At 40.4% G+C, this 12,902-nt stretch overlaps 1 protein-coding gene across 1 annotated transcript; it reads left to right on the top strand.

The window, feature by feature from the left end:
* The first annotated feature begins 4,583 nt into the window (after positions 1-4,583).
* On the top strand, positions 4,584-12,614 carry fbxo32 (F-box protein 32). The gene is made up of 9 exons (XM_042490196.1): positions 4,584-4,830; positions 5,335-5,456; positions 5,798-5,847; positions 5,978-6,070; positions 8,718-8,811; positions 9,910-10,094; positions 10,238-10,420; positions 11,011-11,154; positions 11,282-12,614. Exons 1-9 carry the CDS (start codon positions 4,718-4,720, stop codon positions 11,369-11,371), a joined length of 1,074 nt encoding a protein of 357 aa, XP_042346130.1. The 5' UTR covers positions 4,584-4,717; the 3' UTR covers positions 11,372-12,614.
* Positions 12,615-12,902: the final 288 nt, after the last annotated feature.

Here is a 12,902-nt window from a genome sequence, read left to right as displayed (position 1 = left end):
GACAGAAAGACTTGGTGGTAGTGGACAGATATGCAGGTGTATACATGTATCACATGAACAGTTTCCCGTTTTGTTTTGCTAACAAATACTTATGTTAGCTAGAGTGCTAAAGAGTTAGCATTATGGAGAAAGCCATATTCCTCTTCCTCAATTTCTACTTAGGTGAACGTGATAACCTTTAATTCACGTAATGTTATTCACTCCCACAACAGTGAACAGTTTTTACCTTACCTGAAACGAAGTGGGTCTGCAAGTCCGGTCCAGTTGGTCAGTGTTAACTTATTCCAGTAACACCCGCGGTCCCGAAGAGAGAGTGACATTTTCAGAGAGACTGTACCGTCTTCCTCCATTGTCGAAAAAAAAAAGCCAAAAAAACTCTCTAGCTAACGCCAGCTAACGTCTGTAGAGAATTGTTTTGCCTCCAGCTGAGCCCCGCCCACAAAAAAGCGTCTTCTTTGTTTGATTTGGGATTTGCAGCCAGGTGGCGCATTATCGCCGCCTACTCATATTGTTTAACCCTCTGAGACCTGGATCGACATCGCTTTCTGTGCCGCACTCAGATGCCTTTTACAATAAGCCTTTGAAAATTGAGGATATAAGTTTGATTTCCTTAAAACATAGAGGGTAAAAAAGAGAATGACCAACTTGGCAAAAAATGTCCCACAAGAAATCTTACTCTTACTTATAATAAAATATATAAAATAATTACATTTAATAATAATAATAATAATAATAATAATAATAATAATAATAATAATGATAATAATAACTTTATTTATAAAGCATCTTTCAAAACAGTTGTTAACAAAGTGCTTTGATAGACAAAGCAAAAGCAGGAACTCAGGGAATAAGAAAAATCATCATCAAAAATCAAGCCACACAGAGGAAGCAAAGAGACCAGAACAAAATACATATACAAAGGTCAACAAGAAGAAAGCTAATTTTTAGAAGTTTTTTTTTAGAAAACATAAAAATAAATGCAATAAAAGATTATAAAATGGCAAAAGAGGAAATCTAACAAGACAAGACAAGACAAGACAAGACGACATATAGATATATTTCAGTTATTTTCAGTAGTTTTTCTGGGTCATTTATGATTTGGGCTTTTATCTTTCATATTTTCAGGGCATTTTCTTGCAACTTTTTAATCAAAACAATTTGCTCAGGTTTCAAAGGGTTAAAACAGTAACAACGGCTCTATGGGATGACAGGAGATCACCAACATCATTAGAATACATTGTTTTGGGAACATGAATATCCATGCAAAAATCAGTGGCAATTAATTACAGAGACATTACAGCTGATAAGGAATCTTGGCCCACTGGTTGTGCTCAGTATATTGTCAGGGGATTACTAAAGTCAGTGGCATCCATCCTCTATAGATCTTGAATAACTGTACATTTTTATGACTATGCAGCCAACAGGAACAAAAAAGTAGACCAACAAAGTGCCATGCCACTAACACTAAACAGGGCGAATCTCTGATTTATCATTGTTTGTGATTCACCAAATAAACTAAACTGATACTCTTCAGAGACTGGGTCATAGCTTCTTTCTCAGTTAGTCAGTCACTGAACACTTGCAGGGGCTTTCCATGTCATCCTTTAGTTTGGTTTACACTAGAAATAGACTTAACTGGACTTCAGGGACTTGCAACAACATGCACATCACTGTATACCCCCTGCAGTTCACACAAAAACGTTTTTAGTCTTGAAGTTCTACTTTTTACTTGCACCACTGCAGCTCTGTGTGGTTACCCACATGGGGAACTGTTGAACTATTTCAGAGTGGGTCACTTCTGCAAAGGCTGTAAGTCATGATTAGTACATCTAGTCAGAGTACATCTGCTCAACATGCTTTGATAGATTCTCATGTGACTTCTTGTTGACAGATTTTAACATGCAGAGTGTGTGCAGACCTCTGACCTTTTGCACATATCTGGGTGTTACATTAAAAACCTCAGACAAGAAGACACAGATGCACCTGTTCCAAACACTTCAGCGACAATGATCTGTTATGAACAGTGCATTAGTGTTTTAATAATTTCAACAATTCCAATTAAACTGAGTCTGACAAGTGCTTTTGCAGAGGAAGAACCACTTTTCATACTTGCTCATTCTTCCTGAATGTCATAAAAAGGCAACTGATTAAAAAGAAGAAGCGGAATCAACAGAGCCCTTGTGAAAAAAAATAAACTCAATTTAAAGCACTAAAAGGTAGTTTGTAAGCAACAGTGATGAGCATGCATCCCTAAAACCACACTAGTCAGCATGCCAGGTCATGCTACACCCGCAGGATGTGTCCCAACACAAGACCTGGATGAGCTGAAACACTGGACTGCTGGTTCTTGGAAGAAGTGCACGCTCGCTGCGCACCATGTGCTGGAGGTGACATGTTTTGCAGATTGTATAGTGTGTCATAAATTATGACAGCCCCCCCCCCCCCACCCTCACTCACTCACATGGACATACATGCACACCAACCACTATAGTGTTTTTTTCTGAGAATGAACCTACAAAGATATTTTTGTGCTGCAGGATTTTTAGGAAGTCAATTTACATCAGCCGTCACATGACATCAGAGATCAGACTGGGGCCTGTTTTAGGTGAGACATTAACAGTACTTCCTAAAAGTGCACCTTTGTTATCATTCTTACTGTATGCTGATGACAAAAACTTCCTCACAAAAAAGCCTCACAGATAAGTGTGTAAATATGTCATGTGTTTAACGAAGCTGATAAGAGTTGACCCACTGGCCCGGACAGACTTAGTTACACATTACCTTAAATGGCACCATTCCATAATAAACAAACTACCCTGAACCAGTCTCCACTGATCACTTGGTACTGTTTTGGAATAAGTGAAATACAATGGTAACCCCCCCTGCAGATATATACACATGCACACTCCCATACAATACAACCCTATACTCTGGAGGAATCCAGAGGATGATCTATTTATAATACCAGGAGTGACTAAGAATCAGGGGACTTTAGAGCCACATTACTGTCGGCTGATTTTTTTCCCCTTCATATTTACAGTCAGTGACATGATGTCAGTACTGATAAGCCTGGACAATACACTTCCTGACCAGTAATTTCTTTTATCAAGTCCAATGCATTAGCCATTAAAAACTGTAACAAGACTTTTTTTATAGTCCAGAGGTTTTAAAATTGTGGCTTTCGAATGAGGTCTGTAACAAAGTTATAAGCAGGTGGCAGTTTGATCTCACTTTTATATCACATACTTGGATGAGAGATGAGATTGTATAGGGATGTAAGTAAAGTAGCAAAACCACTTGTGTAAAAAAAAACTTTTATTAACTTTTTTAAAAGTTCTGCTTTCAAATTTTTACAGATTATCACCAGCAAAATAAACTACATATCAGAAGTTGAAAACAAATATGCAAAATGACCCTTTATTCAGGAAATGCTTTGATAGCACACACAACTTTGCTTTGCACAACTCATGCATCTCTATAAATACTGTGAACTTTTGTACATCCCTTTGAATGTATTTTTGAACTTTCATTCCAAGCTCACATAGATATATGTATCTATATCTATCTATCTATCAATCTATATATATATATATTATTGCAATTTATTCTATCCATGGACAGATTTCTGAATGGGCTGAGGCACAGGCCCAGAGGCCCAAACTGTGAGGGGACCCTGTCCCTTCACTTGCAAAATGTCAAATGTCAAATCAAAATGTAATCACCAGAAAGAGACTCAAAATGATTTTTAAAAAAGACAAAAAGACATTCATTCACCTCAAAGGGAGATAAAACAATCACAAGGAGGCAGAAAATGACCACAAAAATCACTCAAACCCTCAAAAAAAGCATAATGACTATAAAGAGATGCAAAACCACCACAAAGTCTGTGTCCTTCTCCTATGTAGAAGTGTTGGGTCCAATTGTCTCACAATTCATCATTCTGTCCTATTTTTATGTTTCCTCAGAGTTCTTGTTTTTATTTTTATTCTTTTGCCTTTATCATAAATAGGACTTAAGATGACAGCAAAGGGCCACAGGTTGGAGTTGAACCTGTGACCGCACAGACACAGCCTCTGCACAGGGAATGCCCGCTCTACCCAGGGGCCATTATCTGATAACAATTCTCTGACTTGTTAAACAAATTTAGTGAAGTAAAAAGTACAATATTTCTCTCTGAGATATCATGGAGTTAGAGTACAAAGTAGCACAACCAGCATAAATTGGAAATACTCAAGTAAATGTCAAAGCACCTTATAGTTAAGTAGGCTGCAGTATTTGAGTAGATGCAGTTAATCTCCACCTCTGGTCACAGCAGAGACTGTTACATAACAGCCCTCCAAGTCACAACATTTAATAAATGCTTTCTTAAGGGATTCGTCTTGTTAAAATCCTTCAAAATGAATCCACTCGGTGTCTCTTGTGTCTACCTTTCCATGACATGTCAAAGTTTTGTTCCCTCCGCCGTTCTCTCTAACAGATTTTGCAACGCTCAAGTTGATAAACAAAGCCACGTGTTGCAGGGAAGTTTCCAAAGTGGGCGGACCTCGTGTATTTCCGGGTTCTGAGTTGAGGATATAAGAAGAGTCGCGCAATGACAACAGTAGACCAGAAATACGTCCAGCGTACATCGCTTTCAACAAGGGATACACAATAACTCAAACAGGAACTATCTCCTGATAGTTTTAACATTAATTTAACTCGACGTCATCGAGTCACGATGCCTTTCCTCGGACAGGACTGGAGGTCACCGGGTCAGAGTTGGATTAAAACCGAAGAGGGATGGAAAAAGACCTCAGCAGACGACAAAAACAACAATGTCTCCGTGCAGAGGTTGGTCATTAAACATGTCCTGACAAATGTCGCTGTCTCCATCACTACAGTTGCACAACTCTAAAATGCGACATCACTTTTTTTTAGTTAGAGGAAGATGGGGGGGGGGGGTGAAGACAGTCCAAACATTATGAACAAAGACAGGCCTACAGCTTCGTGTCGTTCCATCTCATTAACCTCTTTGTTTTTGTGGGGACAAGATGCTTTTCCGGGCTAATCACCGAGCTATTAATAACCTCACAACAAGTGAGTGGATTAACAAACGTCTGTTGAGTCAGTCCTCTTTTGAAAATGCCGTCACTAACACGGAAAGCCTGCCTTTAATGCGGTTACCGTTAAATAAGGTAGTGTTTGATACGTTTGTTTTGATGTTGGTGCTCTTTCTTCAGAAGAAATGCTCTTAAAAAAAGCAAAAAAAAAAGTGATGCATACAAAGCACTTTGTCCTGAGATAAACTGGTGAAGTGATGCCTCTAATGAAATATGTGTCCTTGTGTTTTTCCAGCTTCTGCAAAGCGGAGGAGGAGGAGTGTTTCAACAAGGAGAACCTGCTGCTCTCTCTCAGCTACGACATGGCTGCCAAGAAGAGGAAAAAAGACCTAATGAACAACAACACCAAGGTCCCCTGTGAGTCACCATGAAAGGGCTACACAGTCTGACTTATTGTTTGCAAAGGGCAACAATTTGTAATTTTAAATTTTGGGGCTTATAAATCACATAATAATATGCCAAAGTTGGCTTCTGCACTAAAAAATATTAGCAGGAGAGGCTCATGAGGATGTGATATAACACCTCCTTGATAATATTGTTTATGATTAATTTTTCATCACTTTATAAACTCTATTTCAATAACTATACCGACTCTGAAATTGCATCTTATTGGTGTGTGTGCGTGTGCATTTGTCACAATGCTTACAAGCTGCTTAATGAGGGCAGGCCAGTAATATAAACATTCTGCTTTCTCCCAGATTTCCACAGGGAAAAGTGGATTTATGTTCATAAAGGAAGCACCAAGGAGGTAATGAACCCATCTCATTTAGTTTCACATCAACTTTTCACATCATCATTGCAAATGTAAACATGCTGAGGAAACCCTGTCCTCCTGCCGAGTATCGCAATCTAATACCCTGATAATTGAATTTTCCCAGCGCCACGGATATTGTACACTGGGAGAGGCCTTCAACCGCTTAGATTTCTGCAGCGCCATCAAGGACACGAGGAGATTTAATTACGTCGTCAGAGTGAGTCTCTTTCTTTCTTTCAGTTTTCCCCTGTCCCTTATGTCTGTCTTCTTCTGTGGTTGTTATTAGAACGTGTTCTGTTAGTGACAGAGACGGGTTTAAGGTTAAGAGGGTGTGTAGGCTTCTGCCAGGCTCTTATCAATGCTCTGCAGACAAGGCTCTCTCAATGGGGATGATACTGACCCAGGGAGTGTATGTGCGTGTTTGTTGTGGGCTAAGAGACTGACATAGAAGCATATTTTGCTGTAATATGATTGCTGAAGCCATTTGGCGTCCCTAAATGTAATTAACCTACTGCGTCAGTATACATAAATTTGTGTGTGCTAACCAGCACATTTCATTCACTTTAAGAATTTCAAATGACCTTTTAAGTGTAAAACTGATGCACTATGATTCTATAATACTCAAACAGGGGATGCCAAATGGCCCTGTGAAAAGTGTCCGCTAGTAGTCGGATGGGACATCATCAACATTCATTATATCATTATAAATAATGTAATTGCATTATGGGAAAATCATTTAGTTGAATTTAGAGCTTTCTCCTCCACATCAAAGTGTCACCACACATACTAGCTCTCCCACATGTGCTCCCATGTGAGCCGAGTGCATGTGGTGTTCTCCTGTGCTGTTGGGGTGGAGGTGGGGCCTGAGGGGGGTGACAGCTGTGCAGTGAGGTGAGACCACCCGACAGGGGTTTATGAAACCAGACCTGGTGGTTGTCAGGTGATTCAGACCCCCAAACACACACACACACACACACACACACACACACACACACACACACACACACACACACACACACACACACTGGTCTCTGCCAGATATAGGCCGCCTCCTTTTGTGCTACTCCTACTCTTTTCTGTCTCTCTTCACTCATCCTGCTCCACAAACCAATGCTGAATGTCTTTCCTATATAACTGCTTGCCTAATGAATTTGATGGGATGGTCCAGTTCCAGCTTGCCTTGTAGGAGACATTTTGGCAGGACAATTAAATTGCAGGGGATTATGTTTTATGACTTGTGTCTAACCACAGGCATAAACACAAGTGAAGAATATCAGGAATACAATATTCCTGAGATATCAGAATATAAAATAATATGGTATGCCACATGTGATCTTTTTTAATCTCTTACCACATAACTTTCCACAGAAAGTTGTGGATTTTGTTTCTGTCTCTGTTGAAGTTTTGGATTGACCATTTAAACACAGGTTCCAGCTAACAAATGCAGTGTAGTGTGGTAAGCCCAAAGAACAATACGGCTGTGTAACACTAGCGTCTAGTCTGGACACGGTGTCCTAGGTCACTGCTCTTCACTGGTTGTGTCTGATGGCATTTGCGGGTTCATTTAACTCAGTCTCAGTTACACAGATCAGGTTCTTCCACAAAGAGACAACAAGAGGTCCTCTCTTTTCTCAGGGCAGACAAATGGATGGTTCAGCAGCAAGAAGATGCAGTGCTTCTGGTGCTCTGTGTGTTTGTGGAAAAGTACGAGCTGCACGCCAAGCTGTGAAGTGCAGTTTAGCGAACAGCGAGGGCTAAAAGTAGATACGGAAACGCACATTGTTCTGCCCGGCTGCTCTACAAAGAGAGGCACACTTGATGAGCTGCTAAAAGAAGAAGGGCATGGGATTAGGTTTTAGAAATGGAGGTGGAAAGAATGAAAAAGGGGAGCCAGGAGGGAGCGAAAAAGCTTAAAATCCATATAAAAATAAATAAAAAAATGGACAGGGAGGTTGTGGATGTAGGAGAGAAGTAATTTACTTCAAAGTTTGGTGTTATTAAGATCCCCAAAACTCATCAACTTCTTATTTAGGATTTGGCTGAATGCTTTCTTATAGGCACCATTTGTAGTAATGAACTTGCATTTTTTTATTAACCGGTTTTATGAGTGCAGAAATGCAACAAGGAAAGTTTTTGCTGTCTTCCTTTGTAATGTTTGCCTCTCATAAGTCGTAACTACAAGCTCTGCAAATATTCCTCTCAGGTTTACCAGAAAGCCCCCGACAATATGTTGATATGATGACAAAGGTCACACTGGACTGGAGCAGGTCAGAATTGAGAAAGGGGGAACTTGAGTTTCTCCATGACGTCACAGCATCTGTTACATGCCAGACATGCCGCCCTGGTACCCACTGTTTGTCCGCTAGCCAACAGCAACAACCACGCAGACACACACACACACACACACACACACACACACACACACACACACACAAGCATGCTTAGACCCACAAGTGCAGACACACTCTGTCAAATGATTCAGCTAATTCACATGACAGCAGGATCAGGAGTCAAGTGATTAAAAGCTTGTTTGTGGAGGCTGATGTTGTTGACAGCCTGGGCTGTTGTCCAACACCTTTCCAGTAGCTTCTTCCCCCTGACGAGACTCTGATCAAGAGCGATCACAGCCAGAAATGCTGTTCTATGGTTTTTGGATCCAACTTCAGTTGAGTGTAATGACCAGGTGGAGCGGCTCCAGATTTGTCCTGGACAGCATTTATTGTTTGGAGTATAGGTGCCTTTGTAAGAATGCAGAATAACAAACATTAAGTAATGAGGCAACAGAACAGAAAGTCTCGGTGGCTGACAGGATGAAATTTATGTTGTGTTTCTTTCTGTCTGTCTCATTCTTTCTCTGCTTCTAGCTCCTGGAGCTTATCGCCAAGTCCCAGCTCCCCTCGCTCAGCGGAGTGGCGCAGAAAAACTACATGAATATTCTGGAGAGAGTGGTACAGAAAGGTGAGCCCTGTCAATCTTGTCATTCTTTTTTTTCTTTTTAGTCAATCAACTAGTTCTCGCTCTCGTTTATGTGTCCAAGAAGTTTCATTTTCTGCTATTTTCACTCACACATGTCTACCTCATAAAACACAAAAATCAGGGTTCCTGTGGATACTTAAAAAGTCCTAAAAGGCATTGGATTCATTAATCTAAAAATAAGGCCTTGTTTGGCATTGAAATGTTTTAAATCAATCTTTAAAAAGTCTTCAAAAAAGGAAAGAAATTGGAGTTGGATTTTTATGAATCTATTTTTCTGACTTCGCATGGCAAAAGCTCAAAAATAATGGGTAAGTTGGCAAAAATAAACAAACAAGCAAAAACTGCCTCTTGCATTAACCAAAGGGTCATGTTTTATGTAACAATAAATATTTGAAAAATCAAATAACCTAACCTTGAGTAACTGATGTCGGTACTTCTTTTCCCCCTTATCCCTTAAATATTGGCTACTGTAAATTGGTCTGAAATGTCATTGCATGGCATTAAGAAGTCTTCAGTCCCACTTTTCCTGAAGCTGCAGGAACCCTGGAAAATACAAAATACACAGACTGCTCATCATCCAGTCTCTTTCATCATCATTACTGTTGAATCAAATGTAGAGAGTGGGGTCGTCTTCTCTCTTAAAGACGTAAACGGACATAAAAATGAGGCCTTCTGTTTGAACCTGTAGGTGAGGAAATGAGCCCTGAGGATCTGTAAAGAGGTTCTGGGAGTGAATTTATTGCTGTAACGACACAGCGAAAAACACTGACAGTCACCAGACTCCTCAGTGAGCCACAGTGTAAACCAAATGTTCCCTCTGCTAAACAGAGATTCAGGTTGTTTAGGTGGCGTGATAAAACCTGTTGGCCAGATATTATAAACGTCACAGCAGAAGAGTACAGCCGCTCCAAAACATTCTCTGTAATTCTGTGCTTCTTGATGACTCACAATAATAAATATTTTACAGTTTGCCTGGTAGATGATAATCTCTGTGTAACACCCAGGCTTGAAAACCTCACTTAGGTCAGGAGTTTGAGTAATAAATGGAGTTCACTGATTATCTTTGGATTTTCTCCCCAGTTCTCGATGACCAGCAAAACGTTCGTCCCATCAAGGAGCTGCTGCAGACGCTTTATGTCTCGCTGTGTGGTCTCGTCCAGGATATGGGCAAGTCTGTCCTGGTGGGGAACATCAACACCTGGCTGCATCGCATGGAGAACATCCTGCAGTGGCAGCAGCAGCTGGACAGCATCCAGATCAACAGGGTAAGCATCTGTCTAAAACACAGGGCCGATGAGCCGGATTCACCTGAGTTCACTGATAGTGGAAAATTAAGAGAATTCAAGAACGACCTAAATGCAAATCATAGTTCATATTCATGACTTTTTGTGCCTCATGTTCTCCTCAGCCCACATCTACAGGCATGACTCTGACAGACCTGCCTGCCAGTCTGCAACTGAACATCATGCAGTGTCTGTCGGACGGCCGGGACCTGGTCAGCCTGGGCCAGGTGTGCCCCGAGCTGGGGTCCCTCACTGAGGACCGGCTGCTGTGGAAGAGACTCTGCCAGTACCACTTCACAGACAGACAGGCATGTAGACATTAATGGATGATCCCGTAATACATCCATGAAATGTGTAAAGAGTGGGATGCGCTCCTCCTCACCCTTACACACATTTGCATACATGGCAGGTTAGTTGTCCTCCACATTGTCCTTAACTATGTCTTTAGATGACCTCCAGGTTACACACTTGAGATGGGTAAAATAAGATGAGGGAACAGTCCTTTTTTGACATACATGCCATTAAAATCTCTCTACAAGGAGGTCAAGCATCTCTGATAAACAAGACTCGCTGCTGGAAAATAGGCCACACAGAGTGCATACTTACACTGCTGTTACCTAGCGCCATGCTCAAAAGCATGCATTTGATAAGCGAGTCTCAGGCTTTACGCTGAAGTAGGTGTTACAGTAAGGCTTTCCTACAGGTTAGATTGCTTTAGATGTAGATTGTGTTTGGGGAAAATGCTCTTAATGCTCCATATTTTGAGCAGTTACTCTGCATGTAGAAGTGAATTTGGATACAAAAGAAATTCTCAAGGAAGCTAACATTAAAGCGGATATTTCAAAGTGTTTTCTCTCCTTGGGTCATGTCTCATAGTTTGTTTACCTCTCCTTTTTAGATCCGAAAGCGCCTGATGGTGTCAGACAAAGGTCACCTGGAGTGGAAGAAGATGTACTTTAAGCTGAGCCGCTGCTATCCTCACAGAGAGGAGTACAGTGACACGCTGCACTTCTGCACACACTGCCACATCCTTTTCTGGAAGGTAGGATTTTCTCTTTTTTCGCTTTTCACTTGATCAAAGTGGACTTGACAGCAAAATGTTACAGTGTCAAAAACTGCACTTAGAAGATAAAGAAAATTCATATTGATCATTGTCTTTCTTTCACCAGGACACAAACCATCCCTGCACAGCAAACAACCCAGAAAGTTGCACCATGTCCCTCTCACCTCAAGACTTTATCGACCTTTTCAACTTCTGATCCCCTCCCCCAAATTCAGATGAACTGACTGTACATACTGTACATAGAAATGTACAATATTCTTTTGTTTATAGCACAATCGATTCCTGGATGTGTATTTAGTTGAGGTGTGAGTGGAGGGGGCTCAGGCAGCGGGACAATTATGCAATCGAGTTTGTTTTGAGTACAGAGACCTCTGGGAGAGTTCAGTTGAAAGCGAGTGAATGTGACGGAGGAAAAGAGATGAAGCAGTCGACCTGTAGACGGAGGAGTGGAGGATAAAGGGAACATTCGGCTGTCAGAGTTTAGTCTTAGTTTGTGTTTTTTTAATTACACCTCCAAAGTAAATGCACCTCTTGACTTTTAGATGTGTGCACTTGTTTTTTCCCCAAATTGGAGAATATATTCTTTGGTTTTCAGACTTGTTTTTTTTTTTTTTTGTTTGTTTGTTTTTTTTTTCAACACGGGAAGTAGGAAGATTATTCAAACCTGTTTGAAATAGTGATTTGTTTAATATATTACAAGTCCAGCTCACATGGGAGAATGCAATGTGTTTGACGTTCAGATCAAGTTTGCAATAATATTCTGTTTGGCACTGAGACGGAAAGAAGGAAATATTGAGTTGCAGCATTACCTAAGAGATAATGAATGTAAGCAAGGGAGTCAGAAATGGACAAATAGACCGAGTGATGATTCTATATGTTGACACACCACAGTATGTTTTCTATTTTTCTTTGTTGTTTTTCACTTTTATAAAGATTTGATATTATTGTTATTTTTTAAATTAATTGTGTGTTAATTTTCAGCTGTGGCTGCTATAGCGACAGCACCTGAGTGCAGTATTACCAAAGATTGTAATCAGAGTCAGTGTAACAATGCTGTGTGCCTTATCGCGAAACTTGAAACCGGTACAGCTTAATCTTTGTTTGCAACGTTTTCAGATCCTGATGCTGTTTTGTTTTGTTTTTTGAATCATCATCAGCAAATGTCTCCTTTACAGACGAGTGGGATTTAAGATCTGAGGCTCTGATACCAAATATGACTGTCTGAAACATTTCTTTGTAGCATCCTGCATGATTTTTTCCCAACACCCAACTGATTGTGTTTACTTATTTATTTATGGGGATTGTGGCAAGGTATTGAAATATTAGTATGAAAGGTGCAATTTGACCCAGACTTTCCTCTTATCACTGACCAGACAGTGAGGAATGATGTACATGCTATGCAATGCATCCTGTTGAATAAATAAAAGAAAATTACCATACCTCTGCCTCTGCCATATGATCTTTTATTTAGCGCACACTGAATCGTTTTTGCAGGGCAATTGTTAAACATTTTCTACAGGTTCAAAAAACAGCAAGCAGCCAGGCTGTTGCTGACAGCAAAATTGTGCTCTCCATTGGACAAATTATGAACTGCAAGGAAGTATTGTAGTAGTCAAGACAACTTTCTGAAGGTCTTGGACATAACCACATTTTTAATCGGTCTCAGACAAAGAGGACATCTAACCACAACTGCTGCAGTATTACTATTTTGCCTTTGTGAAAAAATG

Source organism: Plectropomus leopardus, chromosome 7, assembly GCF_008729295.1.
Source record: "Plectropomus leopardus isolate mb chromosome 7, YSFRI_Pleo_2.0, whole genome shotgun sequence".
Taxonomy (NCBI): domain Eukaryota; kingdom Metazoa; phylum Chordata; class Actinopteri; order Perciformes; family Serranidae; genus Plectropomus; species Plectropomus leopardus.
The sequence above is the reverse complement of the archived record's forward strand: the minus strand, read 5'-3'. Positions and strand labels throughout refer to the sequence as shown.

What these genes read in the sequence shown, in the direction of transcription:
- fbxo32 (XM_042490196.1), top strand. Translation starts at nt 4,718, where the DNA reads ATGCCTTTCCTCGGACAGGACTGGAGGTCACCGGGTCAGAGTTGGATT. An exon ending in AACAATGTCTCCGTGCAGAG is followed by an intron (nt 4,831 to 5,334) that starts GTTGGTCATTAA and finishes GTGTTTTTCCAG; the next exon opens with CTTCTGCAAAGCGGAGGAGG. An exon ending in ATAAAGGAAGCACCAAGGAG is followed by an intron (nt 5,848 to 5,977) that starts GTAATGAACCCA and finishes GAATTTTCCCAG; the next exon opens with CGCCACGGATATTGTACACT.